The sequence below is a fragment of the Amblyomma maculatum genome, chromosome 3 (assembly GCF_055883805.1).
Source record: "Amblyomma maculatum isolate TAMU_Amacu chromosome 3, ASM5588380v1, whole genome shotgun sequence".
NCBI lineage: Eukaryota > Metazoa > Arthropoda > Arachnida > Ixodida > Ixodidae > Amblyomma > Amblyomma maculatum.
The window spans coordinates 188,543,705-188,561,085 of NC_139346.1; the positions used below are offsets into that span (position 1 = coordinate 188,543,705).

The 17,381-nt window shown below is 42.0% G+C and overlaps 1 protein-coding gene across 8 annotated transcripts in view; it reads left to right on the forward strand.

Annotated features, from left to right (window-relative positions):
• The window catches only part of LOC146197217 (uncharacterized), a 129,869-nt gene that overhangs the window by 98,188 nt on the left and 14,300 nt on the right, over positions 1-17,381 (forward strand). For 5 of the 8 annotated variants that reach the window (XM_084599009.1, XM_084599010.1, XM_084599014.1 and 2 more), the window contains 9 exons: positions 78-113; positions 2,252-2,299; positions 4,912-5,001; positions 5,203-5,280; positions 5,672-5,710; positions 13,512-13,565; positions 13,639-13,683; positions 14,332-14,529; positions 14,932-15,129. In XM_084599009.1, coding sequence (XP_084455135.1) covers positions 78-113; positions 2,252-2,299; positions 4,912-5,001; positions 5,203-5,280; positions 5,672-5,710; positions 13,512-13,565; positions 13,639-13,683; positions 14,332-14,529; positions 14,932-15,129 — 786 coding nt within the window. The remainder of the gene's footprint in view (positions 1-77; positions 114-2,251; positions 2,300-4,911; positions 5,002-5,202; positions 5,281-5,671; positions 5,711-13,511; positions 13,566-13,638; positions 13,684-14,331; positions 14,530-14,931; positions 15,130-17,381) is intronic. The other 3 variants (XM_084599013.1, XM_084599011.1, XM_084599012.1) reach the window with 3 other exon arrangements.

Here is a 17,381-nt window from a genome sequence, read left to right on the forward strand (position 1 = left end):
ACTTACACCTGGTTCTGAGTTGGCATTTCCATGTTTTTCTGAGTAGTCTCGATGTCACGCTCATGTTTTCTTTGCAGGATGATTGTGCAGCACAGACTGAACAGCCAGGGAAGGTGAGATTGCTTTCTTATTTGCATTTCTTGGGTAGAACATTAACGGGTGAGCATTCATAATCTCGTGCCGCAGAAGTGTGTGCAGGACGTGTCGGCAGAATTGTTGGTCTGTCTGCAAAAGATTTAGCCCTCAAGATTTCATCTGAATTTGATTAAAATGGTGTGTCTGACCTCATTTGTGTGTGGCTTACTAAGCGGTGATCTTCAAATTTTGTCTTGCCGTCTCACATCTTTCTTAGTCGCACTATATTACTCTCCCACATGCTTCCTAATCAACTCCAGCGTCCTTGGACGACACATTTAATTTTGAGGCGACTGTAAGATACCGATGTGCACATGCTGAAGGAAATGGTCTAACCTACTGATGTGTAGCAAAACCTTGCTTCCAAAATTTGTCCTGTGCTCTCACAGAGTAGTTACGAGTCATATGAAAAACCAGTTTGGTGCTTTTCTGACATGGAATAGTAAACAATTGCAAGTGTCCAGAGGGAGGATCAGCATTTATATCTATTAAGCTGCAACCTGGCGATATGCAAAAGAACTTCGGTTCATAAACAACTTCCTGTTAAAGAAACATGCTTCTGCACCATTTTGGGGTATCTATTTAGTATTTACATATATGGATGCTGGTTAAAGGTAACTACTTATAAATGTGAAAGCAGTCCTCATAGTTATTGAAAGATATTCTTAAACAAGTTGATTGTTATGTGATATGGTTGCAGAAATTGTTGTCCATGACTGGCGGCTGTGGACACGCAGAACCTTTTAAAATTCATTTGTAACTGATGTCCGGAATGTGGTTGACAAATTGCATTATTGAACCTTTCATGTGGGGTAGCAAAAATATCCATGTAAAGAAGTCAGCTTATAGATTTGAAGCAAATTGAAGCTAAATACTTGTTAGTTTCTTTCATTTTTCTTTTGTAATTGTCAAAGTTGAGAACTTTTGTTCTCATCCCATGTTTCACATTTTGCTCCACTCGCCGGAGGGGCGTACTGGTTAGGGCTCTAAACTACTGTCCCAAGGATGCGGGATCGAAATCCCAGACTCGGCGGCCGCTTTTCGGTAGAGGCAAAAAGCTATAGCGCTCGTGTGCTGTGTGATGTCAGTGCGCGTTAAAGAACCTGAGGTAGTCAGAATTTCCAATGTCCTCCACTACGGCATTTCATAGCCAGAGTCTCTTTTGTTCCATATAGTTACAATGCGAAAGTCAGGGCAAGAGAGGAGGGCAAAACACACCACATTTTGTGCTCTGCATGCTTTTTAAGGACGGGCACTTTGATTTTCGGCAAAACTCTAGCTGACTTGTTTTTATGTCTGCAGCTTTTTGTGCTCTGCATAATGTTTCATCCAAAACAACTAATTTTTTTCTACCACATTTTCTGGACTTAATTCAACACCAGCGAGGCATAGCTTTGTCTGTGTTATATTGAAGTGAGGATGATAATCATTTTTTTGTTGGGGCAAAAAGGATATCCCGTTATGTTTTTTTTTTTTTTGCTCCTCAATTGCTGCTGGTGTGGAGAGACTTTGCCTGACGTTATTCATGCAGCTGAAGGACACTATTATGGAAAAGTTAGTCGCACACATTAGAGTTTATCAGGCAGAGCAAATAAGATGCAGAAAGAACTTTGCAAATGGTCTTGGAGCGTTTATCACCTATGAAGCTTATTTTAGAATGCATACCATTTATAAGCTGTGTATGCATGCATGTGGTTTTACAAGTACAGAAAAATAAGCGTACATAAAGATGACATATGTATGTTTCTATGGAAATGATGCTTGCTATTTTATTCTCTTCTGCATTCTTTCCAAGAGAAGGAAAGCTTAGCGGGGGGCGGCAGAATGCTAGGTGGGCGGATGAGGTTTAAGAAGTTCGCAGGGGTCAAGTGGATGCAGCTAGCACAGGGAGAGGCCTTCGCCCTGCAATGGGTATAGTCCGGCTGATGACGATGATAATTGGGATTTGTAGTCATGTCAGCAGCAGACTTCATTTCTTGGACTTTCAGAGGAGAGGTACATAGTATAGCTGCACGTTAATTTCTTTCACGATGTGACTGTTGTTGCAGTGACTTTGACACAATTTATGGCTTCTTATTGCAAGAATTATGAGCATTGAAAGTGTCCCCGTTTTCAGGCTGATCAAGGAGTGCAGGTGGCTTGTGGTGATGAAATTATGGCTGAGGTAAGTCATCCTTTGCATGCCTAGCGTTTATGGGAGTGTATTTAGTATTTCTGGTTGCTTATGCATTTTGATTTGCGTTCGAAATTGGTTTAGAAGCAATATCATGAAAAGCCTGCTGTCCTGATGACAGCAAGAGCTCAAAGTGCTGTTGATGGCTTCAAAGCTGTGTTTGTATACATAGTTACATGTTTCAATTAGTACTAATTGCATGCTGCATGTACTTCAGGGATACATTACTGGTTTTAGTCATTGTACAGTGGTTTCTGGATACTATTTGCAAACTTGTATGCTAAAAGTTTGATCAGTGAATATGGTCCTTGAGTTATTGTTCTTTTTGTTAATATATTTCTGGTTCTATTTTCTAAAGAGCATGTTCATAATTTTATCGTATTCAATCATACTATATGTTCAGAAGCAAATAAAGGGTGCACTAGAATTTGATTGCGATGACCCTTCGTGCGCACAGCATAAGCAGAAGCTGCAGTCATCCACTGAGGCTGCTTCTTCATGGTGTATGGTTTCAGTGGGGTGGAACATTCTAAAGGGGATGTTAATTCATGAGCATGTGTGAACAGACCTAGAATAGACTGCTCGTCCTGTCCTCACCTCGTCCTTTGTTGTCTTTTTGCGCTTTGCTTTCTGTGAGACCTAGAATGGTGGCACGTTGGCAGTTAATTGCTACAGAGTGACTTCCCGACTGCTGAAGGTTCTTGAAACATGCTGTAGGGCTGATGTCTGCCATAGCTCATTTTTTCTCCATATGTACTTCCACGCACTGGTATGGGATTCCCAAGATCATTGGTGAATGTGAAACGTTTCAATTTTTTTTTTGTCGCACAGTTAGCCGTAGATTCATATCATCCCATTTAGCTTTTTTTTGGCCAACATTAGCTTCAAGCAATTGTGTACCCTTTCTGTTTACTGTGTTCTGAATGCTTACACAACGGTACCTTAAAGACCGTTGCTCGAGCTGACTTTTCGGCGTTGTGTATTGTGTTACTTCCTTACTTTTAAGAGTCGTTAAATTTGGATGGCAAACAGTTAACTGTTTTGTTTTGCGTTCCGTTACACGTTCATTTAAGGCATATTGTTTCCTACAATGACCCCCCCCCCCCTCCCCTGCAAGAGTGCCATTCAGGTGCTGCAGGTACTTGTATGTATGGGGCAAAACATTACACATTAAGTGGCAGTGAAAAGGTTCCAGCTGCTCTCTTGTTTGCCATTGTTGAATAGGTGGCGAAGTTTGTTTTGTAGTAAGGAGAACACAAATGCGAATACAGGTTTACATGCTCGAGGGAGCCTTTTCAGACTTGTGTGGCAAGGAGCACTGTGGCTTTTCAGTAAACAGCAGAGCCTGAAAAGGCCTTTAGTATACCCGTTAAGTCATATTTTACGAAACCTGTGTAGTTTTGGATCTTACATTTTTCTTGAATAATGGGCCCTTTCCTTTTTTTTTTTTTTTTTTTTCATCATCGAATCTAAAGAAAGTAGGGAAATCTCACTGATACGATTTTCCTTAATGCATTTTTTGGCATATTACTTTTTTTGTTTCCTCTTGATGTCCCATAAAATCAGTGAATTTTGGTGCAGCTAATCTGATATTTTCATGTGGGACAATACGAAAGCAAAAATGTATGATAACTCGTATGGTTTCGAATTTTCCTCCAAGAGGCAGCGATAAACTGCTAGAAAGAAGTGGGGGGTGGGGTGTAGTAGCCTCATTAACTGCAGTAACTAACTCATGTGGCCTATGCTCAGTACCATTTGCTTGCATAAAGAATTCCTCCCCTCCTGCTTTTGCTGTTGAGAATTCTTTTTTTTACTTCTACTAGTGGGTCCCTCTTGTGCCTTTGCTGTTGCAGTAGCGCTGATGTACTACCTTATTGGCAGCCTGTCAAGATGTTGTGTGCCAATAACATCTCCCCGTATTTATCTTCTCACGAGATCTCTAGTGAGGGTGACAAACATGCTGCAGCAAAGTTGGCTGTAGAGAAAAGTTTCAGACACCCATTACTGCTTTGTTGTGGGTGCAGAGCAAAGCAATGAAACCGCTACTCATTTCTACAAGTCTTAGAAAAGCTTGCTTCTGGATATTGGAAAGCAAAGAGTCAAGGGCAGAATGACAGGTTATTGAAATTGCGGCAATAAATGCAAGTTAATTCTGGGCCAAGTATGTTTTATTCCCGTGTAATATGATTTTCAGTTAATGCGTTTAGGTTTCAGTCCCCGTGAGAATTGTCACGAGATTTCACGGTGTATCACAGAATCTGCTGTATTTTCTTCCTATTTTTCAACTCAGTCATTGCTACCCAGTGCTGGGATGATTCTGTACGCATTATTTAATCATGCTCAGCGGTGATGGAAATCTATTCTTAGGAGCAAGCAGAAGCGTTTGCCAGGCTTATCTACTTTATTCTCATCTCTGCAATCCAAATTGCCTAAAAGGGAGCTGATGTAAAGACATTCAGACAGCGCTTTTAACTGTAAAGGTGTGTTCATTAGCTGTTTTGGCCTTGTTTGTGATGTGTCTTTCATGTAGTAGTAATCAAGTGTATTTGCTGCGTTTGGCTATGTAGACTACTTCTCAGAAATGTTAATGGTTTAATTTTCAGCTGAAAACCTCTCAGCGGGAGGTGGATGTGCTGAACGCTGCAATGGGCCGCATCTGCCTTGAGAATGAAGCTCTTATCAAGAGCAACAGAGTCAGTGAAAAGTTTCTGGCTTTATTGGTTTGCATGAACTTTCAGGCAGCAGGAGTTGTATGTAATGTTTTGCTTTGAGTCATTCGTAAATTGAGCATAGATTGCACACATAAAACGAATGGCTGTTAATTAACTGTGACATTATTACACATGCTTTTCTTGCCGTGAAAGTCTTGCCTTTTCTGTCTTGGCATTCTGCAGGAACATGGCAGTCAGCTGAATGCAATGGAAAACACATGCCATGCCCTGGAGGAGCAGGTGAAAAAGCTTAACGAAGAGGTGTGCTATTTTCTAGAATTCTGTATCTGTGAGCTCTTGCATCAGCTATTCAGCTTTTTTTTAGCTGCATATTATGTTTGCCTTGGGGTAGAGTGCAGTGACACTATAATAAGGTGAGTTTAGAATGTGACATATGGACCGACGAAAACAAACCAATGCAAACTTAGCCTCCTGCTTAAGCTTCCACTGCTTCTTAGCATGACACAGGAATCTGGTTAGCTTCTCAAGCAAAACCGGACTTCTGCATTCTTGGTTGCATTATAGTTGTCTTGCTCGGATAAACCTATTTGGCTTAGAGTAAATGCCATATGAACCTCTGAAGTCCGCTCTTGTCATTTGAAGCATGCGTAGCTGCCATGTAGCCTGAGGGAATTTTATCATTCTTATACAGCTCAAGGGAAACAAGAAGGACAAGGAGGCACTGCAAAAGGTAAGTTCTTCCCACTCTTTGCTCATGTCAGTTGCACGGAGTCTTTTCATAAAATCTGTGCCAAAAGTTGATTAGTCTTTAAGAAAGCTTTGCAGTTGGAGAGCATTTATGTGAATGACTTGCAATACGTGAACAAGTGTCACTTTCGCTGCATTTACAAAGGGTGTGAAAAAATGAAAGTTTGTGAAGAACTCCCACCTGTAAGATGTGCAGATGGACGTGCATATGCAAAGTTTGCATTGCATGTCATGTATAAAATTCAGGGTGCTTTTCAATGGCTATAATGTTCTCTTTTTACAGTAAATGCCGAAATTCCATTTGCGAGCATTCATACTTTGTAGCTAATGTTGCTAGTGCTCAGTACTGACTAAGTGAACTTTTGTACAGCACGCTATTTTTTCTAGGCTAGTAGAAAGAGAATATCCCCGTCGTATAGCACCTTATTCTAATTTTGAAGGAATGCATCAGAGGTATGCCTTACAAAAATTTATGATGGACACTTAAACTTGCCTCATGCTGGCGAACTTGTCAGAGAAAGCTGCCTGGATAGCCATATATGAAAACTTTTCAGGAAGCTTACTCAGTTCAAAAGCAGTCCTTTACAATGCATTAAAGCAAAATATTTGGTTCAGAAGCATCATGAAGCATACTGCTTGATGCAAGATATACAGTCAAAAAAGAGCAAAATATTATACGCATCTCAGCATAACAAGTAAAATTTTCCTTGAGGTGTGTCTTATACTAATAGCAGTTCATACATCAGAAAAACAGGGAACCTAAACATGGTCAGTTTCGAATGTGCAGGCCCGGTTCTTTTCCTTTTCTCTTCTATAACATGGTAGCAGCTGTGCGTTTATAAACAGTGTCACTTGACTAAAATTTCAGTTGTGAGTGTTGTGCTCTTGCTCCTTTCTTGTGCTAATCACACTATGCTGAAAGCTTCATGAAGCACTTTGAACTTGTGTTTTGCGTGAATGGGAAGCTCAGTTGGATTGCTCAGTCTGTTCTAGTAAATGTTTTCTTCAGCCACACTTAAATGATTCAGGTTCCAGACAGCAAAGCAAACGTGACTATCATGCACTATTTTCATATGTTGCCAAGACATTGGAAATGTTATCATTGCACTTATTTCAATAAGTTACGAATATATTGGTGCTAGAATGCCTGCACACTGCTATGTTCTTCTGAGCCAGAATGACATTACTCCCCTCTGCATGAGATACGTAACGAGTGCACATTATTAGTGCTTCCCATATGCTGTGGGGATATGTTGTCCTAAAGAACAACTCTGGCTGTAGGAGGTGGTGTGGTGGAAGTCAAACATTAATGACTATCAAATGAAACACACACTTCTTTTTACACTTTTGTTTTACACTCATGATTTGCTTTACATTTTTACATGTTTTACATTTTACATTTCATTACATTTTTATATGAGTGTCGAACATTTGTTTTACACATGATTTATTTTACTACAGTACCCTCCTGTGTCGTAAATTAACTTCTCACTGCATGGGCTTTATTTTTACCTTGAACTACAGCAGCACATCCGTAGTTTTTATACTGGTAACAAGTTTAATAGCACTGTCAAGAGGATACAAGCTGGTAGTACTAAGAATATTCCAAGCTTCACAAAATGTAATGACAAGCCCCCCCCCCCTTTAAGCTCCTCCCTCGGCTCTGATCTGCAGCTCCCCTTGGAGTTCATTGCATATATGCTGTTTCTGTTCATTGAGGCTATCATGTTAATAAGTTGAAAAAACTGCAGTCTATCTTACCCCAAAGCTAGATGCCAGGATGAAGCGCTTTGCAGAGCAGCATAGAACTTTCGAATATGACCCATGGGTGCAAGTCATTGCACTTCTTGAACAGGCCCGTGTCAGGCCATATATCGTTGCATGCATAATATGTTAATTATGTGTGGCACATTTCAGCAGCTAAATATTTCTTGTGTGTTTTGTATTAAAAATCAAATGGAATCTAAAGCAATAAGCATCTGCTAAAAATGCCAGTGATGTGCCTGTGCTTAAATTACAGGAAACTTGTTGCTCCCTGCAGCATGGATGAATAGCTTAAACACGAAAACATTCAGAGTGTTAGTAAAGCGAAAGCATCAAAGGGCTCACCTTGCAGAAAATTCAGTGTAAGCATTGTCGTTGGCATTGTCGTTGGCATTGTCGTTGGCATTGTCGTTGGCATTGTCGTTGGCATTGTCGTTGGCATTGTCGGCATTGTGAGGGAAAAATAACGAGCACGCTACTGACAGGTGTTAGAAAGCGGCTGATATGGCTGGGTTATTGTGTTGCATGATGTTACAAGACTGCATATTCCTTTCAACTTCTGTAACTTCTTTCAGGTGGAAGGGAGAGATGGGAATCGAACCCAGGATTTTTAAATTCTGAGTCAGACATGCTACCCTCAGGCCATGCAGGCACGGCTTGGTTAAACAGAGTTTATCCGTCTGGTGGCCTTTCATGTAGTGTGGCAGCTTATGACTGTCCGCTAATTACTGTACGCTGTGTTTTATATCCGTCTGGTGGCCTTTTATGTAGTGTGGCAGCTTATGACTGTACGCTAATTACTGTATGCTGTTAGGTTAAATCTCGTTACAAGAGACACTGTTACAAGAGACACTTGGTTATAAGAGACATTTGAAAATGGTTTGGTTGGTTTTCCTATGTCTGCCATGTTAACAACATTGCATACAAGAGACATGGTTACAAGAGACACTTGGTTACTAAGGAAAACTTTTTCAGGTCCCTGGAGTAAATTCTTCGCTATTTACAAGACAACCCAGGTGTGCTCATGCAATGCATCTGGAACGTACCAACTCGTACATGATACACTTCAGATTCCGTTAGCTAAATTCTATTCCATATCAGTGTCCTTTTTCTTGCGTATGTCAGGAACTGAGGAGTGCTTCCCCATGATTAGAAAGTCAAAACGGCATCGCATTACTGTTACCTACGAAGCAAATCAAAATGCATGAATGACATCCAGCATTTTTAACTTTTCACTGTTAAAATTTGATCACAAGATGAAAGCTTAGAATCCTGATGTCTTTCTCCTTGTGAATCATCTGAGGGTGACGAGCTTGCAAGCATCTGAGGGTGACGAGCTTGTAAGAGGGTCTCAAAGGTATTAGACAACAGGAAGGCTTGCAAAGTGAAGTGCTTTACCTCCAAAATTTGGGAAGGAATACACTCTGCACTCACAAAAATACATACTAGTAGGAATAACTTCTTTAAGCTTTCCTGAACAATTTCCTGTTAATGCATGTGAATGTATTTTTATACTGATGTGCAGTAAACTGATCAACACAGTGATTTTAGAATTTTTGGTTACAGGAGACATTGCTTACAAGAGATGTTTTTCGGGTCCCTTGAGTGTCTCTTGTAACGAGGTTTTACTTCTGCAGTGTAAAATCTCATTAGTTCAGAAATTTGAATAATTGAGAATAGAACCATTGTCCTGGCCAACGCACTGTAAGCCCATGGTGTTGGAGGCTCTTTAATTTGGGCGTGGATGAGCTCACACTGGTTGATTCGGACCTGATATTGCGTCGAGTTACGACTCACGCAGCCACGATAACCAAAATAGACCTCCCAGAAACTGAATACTGTGGTATCAACGCACTTTGTGTATGCTATGACAGACATGATGACAGTCAATAATTCACCCTTTCTGAATAGTTTCGGTTTCATTTTCCCTAATTTCATGCCATCCCGTGGCTAGCTGCGATCAGGCACGTGCTTTGGCCTGCCACACCCTTTCGAACAATGATTGGTGCGTCACTGATCTCTTACGTTTATTTTGGGATGGCATCATAGCATTCTAACATCTCCGCATATATCCCACACGTGCTGCTACTTACAGTACGCTGAAACTGTATGCTAGTCACGCGCAATTTCACCGTACTGCATGCTTCACCAAAATGCCTCGCTACCTAGATTGTTGGTGAAGCATCCTAAAATTGGGATAGGGCCATTTGTAATAAGAAACCACTGCAACTGTATCTCACTGCAAAAAGGTTAGCAGAGGACTGCCCAATTTTGGAGCAATATTACGTTATCGTCAACAATGTATGCAAAGCACTGCATTTAACTTAAAGCAGGAAAAACTATCGTCGTGTAGTTTCGTCACAAATTCAGACACCAAGGAGGTGTTCAGATAAAATCATGGTGATGCAAATAGTTTTCGGCACATTTTTAAGATTCATTTGGTAATTCGAACTTCCAGTTATATTCGAAAACACATTTTTCTCAGATTCCTTGAAGGCTAAATTAACGATAGCTTACTGTACCAGTGACTACCTTTAATGCACTTGCACAATGTCAGTTTAGTTCAGTTTTATTCAGAAAAGCTAGTTTTTAGGCTAAAACCTCCACTAAAAGCATGTTCTGGTCAGCTATGCCGAGTGCCACTCTTGATAATCAGGTTATTGCGAAGTTATGTCGCAAACACTGGATAATGATGCATTTCACAAGGAAAGAAGTTCATCTTCAAGGAGGAGGAGGAAGATGAGGAGGAAAGGCAGGGAGGTTAACCCGTAAAAGCAACCGGTTTGCTACCCTGCACTGGGGGAAGGGGGTGAGTGGATATAAAAGTTGTGAGAGAGGGATGGTTGAAGGTAGTACAGACGCATTACAGACATGCCACATCACATCACGTCACAACATAACAGAAAACTCAGTCTTTCGATTAGGCCTGTGCTTTTCATAAAGCAGAGCAGTGCCTGGGAGGCCTTCACCGCAGACGATCGCCGTGGCCAGGGACCTAAAATCTTAATTTCAGTCAATGGGCGTCCATCTAGATGCTCCAGTGTACGGCACAGACACTCTTTCCTTGCTTTATATCAGGCACTCACAAAGATAATGGCCTATAGACTCGTCGCATCCACAGTTTGTACATGAAGGGCTGTTTGCCATGCCTATCATAAAAGAATACGAGTTTGTGAATGCTACACCAACCCACAGGCGGCACAGCAAAGTTTATTCGTGTCGGGGTAGGCCAGGTGGAAGGGGGAGCTTCAGGTCAGGGTCCAGGGATTTTAAGCGGCACTTCGCAAACTGGCCAGAATTTCACAAGGAGAGTGTATGTTCCCGCGCAAGTGCGAAGCCTGCCCGCTGCGTCTGCCCTGGAAAAGGGAATCAACACACAATCGCCGTCTTGGTGGGCTGTTCGTGCAACCTCGTCCGCCCGAAAATTGCCCGCTATACCGCTGTGTCCTGGAAGCCATTGGAAGATGATGTCATGTCCTCCATTATTTGCACAGTGATGAATTTGTCGTATTTCCGCAACAAGTTGTTCCTGGGCTCCACGGCGAAGAGCCGCTTTTAAGGCTTGCAGGGCTGCTTTTTAATCTGTGAAAATAGACCTCCGCTGGGGGCTCTGCTGACTGATATGCCTAATTGCAACATGAAGAGCGGTTAGCTCTGCAGCTGTTGAAGAAGTCTGGTGAATTGTCCTAACTTTTGTTTCTGTATTAATTGAGGGTATGATAATGGAGCCTGAAGAACTCACAGCATTCACTGAACCATCGGTGTAGACGTGCAAACAATTTGCATGGTGCTCATAGAAGTATTCAAGAGTGATTTGTTTTAGTTTTGTCAGCGATAGCTCGACCTTCTTTCTGATTCCGGGTATTGAAAGAAGCACATGTGGTTTATGCAGGCTCCATAGTGGAGAGGACGGTCTAGATGCGGATGTAAACTGGGACAGCAAAATAGCGCGATGCGCATCAACGGCCTCTGTAAACGATGTACGCGGCCTGGTAATAGGAAGACTGGCCAAATGGTGACAGGGAACCCGGGTGATGTGTCGGAAATGTTCCCTCAGGGTGTCAACTGTTAGGTAGGCAGATATGGCATGCTGCTGAGCAATCAAAATGGTAGCAGCCGTAGAGGCACATTTCGGCAATCCCAGGCAGGTTCGCAAAGATTGAGTTTGAATGCTCTGTAGAAGTTGGTTTTCTTGATATTTCCAAGTGCAGGTAAGTTGTACCGAAGAAATCCCATAAATAATGCACGGTATAGTTGGAGCATCGACCGCACGGACGCTCCCCAACAGCCCCAAATGCAGCTCCACAACCGCAGCCGTGGCCTAGTGGTTAAAGCGCCCGTCTTTGCTGCGGGCGCTCTAATCCCTTTCCCCCAGTGCAGGGTAGCAAACCAGTTCCTTTACCGGTTAACCTCCCTGCCTTTCCTCCTCATCTTCCTCCTCATCTTCCTCCTCCTCCTCCTCGGCTGCGGGAGGTGGTTAGTTCGAAACCCACCGCCGAACACCCACTGGTAAAAATGGGTACAAGCGTCCCTCGGCCTGACGCTCGGCTTTTCTAGGGGTGCGCACTTGGGAGAAGCTCCGCACACCCTGCTGTGCCCCTCTTCCGCGGTGGGCCCAAACCCAGTTTTGAACCTCGCAGTCTGCAAAGGTGGTTCAGTTTGTCTTGCAAAGGTACTTCATCGTCATCTTAAGGACCAATGCTGGTACGATTGTAAGTTGAAAGTACAGTTCGAGGACAAGGAGGAGGAAGATGAGGAAAGGCAGGGAGGTTAACCAGTAAAAGCAACCGGTTTGCTACCCTGCACTGGGGGAAGGGGATCTTAACTGAAAGCATGCAGAAAAGAAGACAGGCAAATCAGATTACAAAAGATGGTAATAAAAGTAAAAGGGAAAAGAAAGATTAAATGTTTGTTATTTTGAGTAGCGGACCTCTCATACTGGCACAAAACTGTCACGCCTGTGCATCAGCAGTCTTCCTTTTCAGTTATTTATTGCTTAATATTTTTAACAAAATAGGCATTTATTGAGGTGATATACATCACTCACCAGTCTAGCAAACATTTTGATAAGTATTTGCGGAGTTACAAGAATGTTCGAAGCTTACTTCATGCAGCTTGTTGAGACTTCATAGTGCCCTATGGCTGCCTGTCTTCTTGGATCAGTGGAGTCATTCTGTGTGTGTGCGTATGTCAGGCAGTGCACTTTATAACTGAAATTGCATTAGAGATGGAGTTGCAGCATAAACTGCCTTTGAAAAGAGACTGTCAAAACATTGCAAGACATAGCATACCCATTTGGGAATGTGCTCTGTTGGTGTGCAAAGATAACTCGTTTGCGTTCACCATCAGATCTTTCAGGTATAATCTGGAGATATATGTTCATACCTGCATAATGCTGTTTGTAGACGGCAACAGTGATATCTGAAAATGCACCATACACTTTCAAATATGACTCCTAATGAAGGAACGTATAAACAAAAGCAGCCGTAAAACCTTGAGTAAAATATCATGTCTGAGGCCGAGCATCGAGGCTGCCATGAGTTTTGGATATATGTTAATGATGTTCAAACTGCAAGCTTGTCATCCCTGGGATTTTGTCACTCTTTAAAATGTTGTGCATAACTACATCCAATTAATATAAAATTTATTTTCAGCAAAGCTTAAATGTCAAAGCACATTGCATAATGTTGGACAGGGCATTCTAAAACAGTTTATGCAGACTTTATGCATATCAGCTCTTTCAGTGCACAGGTGTAGGTGTCGAGAGCGGCAGAGTAGTGTGTCATGCAAAAAATAATGTGAATTCTCAGCACAGCAGCTGTTTGATTTGCACCTGCTCTTAAGCACAAGAATTTCCCATGACGCTCATTGCCTACTTCAAAGTACACATTGCTTCCCTTAAACTGCAGAACACCTCTTGAATGCGCAACTAACGCAAGCCTGCTCGCCACTTTACAGCAGGGTTTTTGATGGTTCAAGCAGGCGAACTGCACGCTGTTAAGTCTGACCTTTTTGTGCAGAAAATCTGCTGTCTCGAGGCCACTTTGGCTTCAACGACGACAGAGGCACAGAAGGTGAGTGGCATTATTAGGTGACATTTCTTATCTTGATAGCTGAGCTCTGTATGCTGTCTGTTGCGATGCACAGCTTTCCAAAGGCAATGACCAGGCATCAACCAGACTTAAGGCTGAGGTAAGCAAGCTTGTTTGTATTGCATGCTGTGTTATACACCAAGCTATTTGAATGTGATTTTTACTGTTGTGCTTTTGCTATGGCTTGAACAAAGAATTTTTTTATATATTTTGGCTTCCCCCTTCTTGATCATCACTACTTTTCTTGGGATACTGCTTATTATTTTTGTGTACTTTTGCCTCATTGAGACATATGTGTTTGACAGACTTTCTTCTGAGGGAGCTTTTCCTCATTCTTTGTTGCCATTGGTGGTAGCATGTTTCAAAAAACTTCCATAATCATGTACCATTGGAAAGGACTATTATATAGGTGGACCTGAGCTTTCAAAGACATGCATGTTAAGAAGGGGTGCATCCATTTGTGTGTGGAGTGGGGTAGTCAAGTTGTGGCAACCCTTATCCTTTCCTGCTGTGTTAGAGAGTTGTAGCAGCAGCAGCTTGATTTTGTCAAACTATTCAAAGGTGAAGGTACAGACCTGGACAGATGTGAAAAGCTTGCATTGTTTGAGCCTGTCCTCTGATACTCTTTATGCATATAGCAGCTCCCACCTGCAGTGTTTGATGCAGGAAGGAGCTCACTGTTTGTCAGCTGTGCTTGTTCGCAAAGCCTTTGGTGAGGAGGTTTCACTTTCTCCTTTCTGAAATGTAGAATGTGCAACTCAAGGCAGAGGTGCTGAAGCTGCAAAAAGACATTCGTAATTTAAAAAGCGAAGTGATCACAACAAAGGATGCTGAAGCAGTGAACCATGAGCGCCTTGAGCAACTGCTACAAGATGCCAAAGATGAGATCAAGTTCTTGAAGAGAGTTGGCAGCACTGCCAGTTCAGGGATGACCACTGGCCACAAGGTGTGTTTTCAGTAGTGAATGCAAGCAGCATGATACTAGTTCCTCATAGAATCAAATCATGTCTTAGTAAACAGGAAACTATATATCCGGCTATTTTTCCCACCAGTGTAATAAGACAGCCAAAATGTACAGCATTGTGCCAAAGGTCGTCGGAGTTGTACAGTATTGCCCATATTTTACATAGACAGCTGCCACTTGCATGCGCCATCTGTACGGGGTTGTAGATATTTGGTTCCAGTGCACAGAAAAAAATGGTTCCATTGAATTTTTTGTCTGATTGAACTGGGTTTTTTGCTACAGAGTTCAGTTTCTAAATGGTGCATATGGAAATTTGTTGAGTGCAGGCACGTTTAGTTTGTGCCAATTGTCTTGCTGCAAAATATCATCTTATGTTTTGCCTAGGCTTCAACGCCTGTTCAGACGGGACACAAATCTGTTTCTGTGGCACTGCAAGATGTGCCAAAGGACATGCCGAAACGGGAAGGGCCTTCATCGCTGCACATTCCATCTCTGCACCCAAGCACTCCGGCCCAAGCATTATCGTCGATTTCACCTGTGCCTGCGGATGCTCCTTCAAGCAGCATGTTGAGAGACAAATCGGTGAGAAGAGCAGAATATAGAGTTCGCTGCCAGCTAGACTAGCTTCTTTTATTAGGATTGTTGAGTGTGTGTAAGGCAGAGTAAAAGCCTTGAAGGCTGCTCGTAATGAAGCGTCTGTCCAGCAGTAATTGCAAAACACTTGAGCAAGCTGTTTTACTTTCATCTTTGTGTGCACACATACTTGAGAAATATCAATCGCCAGTCAGCTTAACAGATTGTTGTTTCATTTTTCTGGTTGAAAGAGCTCTGCAGATAATGCCTTGTTGATTATTGCCCTTTGTTATTAAAGGAACTTTGAAGTTGCAGGGAGATGGCAGTAACTTTTTGTTATGGATGTAAATCTTCCTTTCCTTTGCCTTTCTGTTGTTGTCTCTAAAGTAAATGCAAACAAATGATGGTCTGGTATTTGATGTAAGATGCTAGACCTTTAGGCCTACCTCTCACAGAATTATCTGCACATATAACTGCTAAAGCAACAGGGCTCACTGTAACTATAGTGAATTAAAGATAAACAAGAAAAACTATCTTCGTAACTTACCAGGACAAGAGGATTGGAGAATTGCGTGAATTATTTCACAGCTGTATTTCACAGCTCAGAGAAAATTTAAAAATAACTAAGTGCCGAATTATTGGAGGGGGCGCGATAGTGCAGAAAAACAGTGTTCAATTGCAACATACACTTATTTCTTGCAAAACTCAACTCCACTCTCCATTCCACTCCGCTCCATTCCATTCCACTCCACTCCACACTCCACTGAGAAGGCAAAGTTAGCTCCTAAGGCACCATCCTGCTAACTCAAACATTCAATCACATCTTTTGAATTGCTCATGCGAAACGGGTCTTCCAAGTCTAGTTGGCTTAGATGCTTTTGTAGGTATTTCGATACCAGGCCTTGCCAGGCTTCTTTTTCTGATACTTTCGCATGAACAATTCAAAGAATGTGATTGAATTTTTGAATTAGCAGGATGGTGCCTGAGGAGCTAACTTTGCCTTCTCAGTTAATGTTGAGGAGCTATTTTATTCTATTCCTTAAACAAAGCTATTAGACACAGTAAAACAGCAAATTGAAGGCGGGGGTGCTGTCAAATTTCAAACTAGTATAGTGGGGTTTTGGTAAATAATTTTGTAGCCTTAGTTAAGTGTTACCTTTCATCCACCTACATTTGTTTTAACGATAAGTTGTTTGTGCAGTTGTTCGTACCTTGTCCGAAAAAGAAAGTGTACCTAAAGAACAGTTTGCCACATTTTGATTAGGTTTTGATTATTGGTTTTGGCTAGTCTGCACATGCACCACCAAAGTGCTTTTATGTACCTTTATTGTAAGTAAATCCTCAGTTAATGTTTAGTGCTCGTCCTGTCTTCTCCTGTGTCTGTGTTATATGCGCTAGTCTTTTTATTAATGATCTTCATACGCAGGCCAACCGAAACATGACGTTGACAGAAATTACATTCTGCTATGAGCAATGCTGAATGTTCCAGTAAGGAATGCTTGCTGCATACTAAGTTTAAGGTTTTTTTTGTGTGGGCTGCTTCTATAGTGTTTGCCAAAGCATTGACACTGAATGCATTGCGTCTCGATCAGAATTTTGGCATGGTTGAAAAACATTCTTTTCCTGTAATTCACAAGAATTGCTGCAAGGCCTTTTGCAGTGAGCAGCTCTTATTCTTGCTGCTAACTTATTAGTAGCAAATCCTGAATGATGGCATCATGAATAGCACTGTGTCAGTTTACCTAAACTTTGAATGGGAGCATAAGAGTATCTTGTTCCTGTGTATAGTCTTTGCCAAAAGTAACCGAGCAGCCCCGCCGGCCGGCGGAGCACGCAAGTGGCCACGCTGCGGTGCTACCATCGCCGTCACTGGCTGCTGCTCTCCGGCGGCGAGTGTAAGCTGGCAGACATAAGCATGCCCCCTCACTCTCCTTCTTGGGATGATAAAAAGTAAGCGAGTACCATAGGCGGCATCTGTTTTGGCACCTTCAATGCGCTGTGCTTCGAATAGGGATCACTCACTCAACAAATTCCTTTTTGGCTGGCGCTGTGAAGCTTCTCTCTTCGTTGGAATGCCTTTGCGTTTAATATCAGTACAGTGCTCCAGTAGTTGCAATGAATGGGCAATTAGTACATGCTATTCTGCTCGTATGGATTGTCTAAAAAGTAAGGAAGGGAATGGATTTTGAAAACGTTATGTGCTTTTTGCTGCAGTTCTAGGCGTATCTTGTGACGCTTCGTTAAGTTGCAGGAAAGAAAAA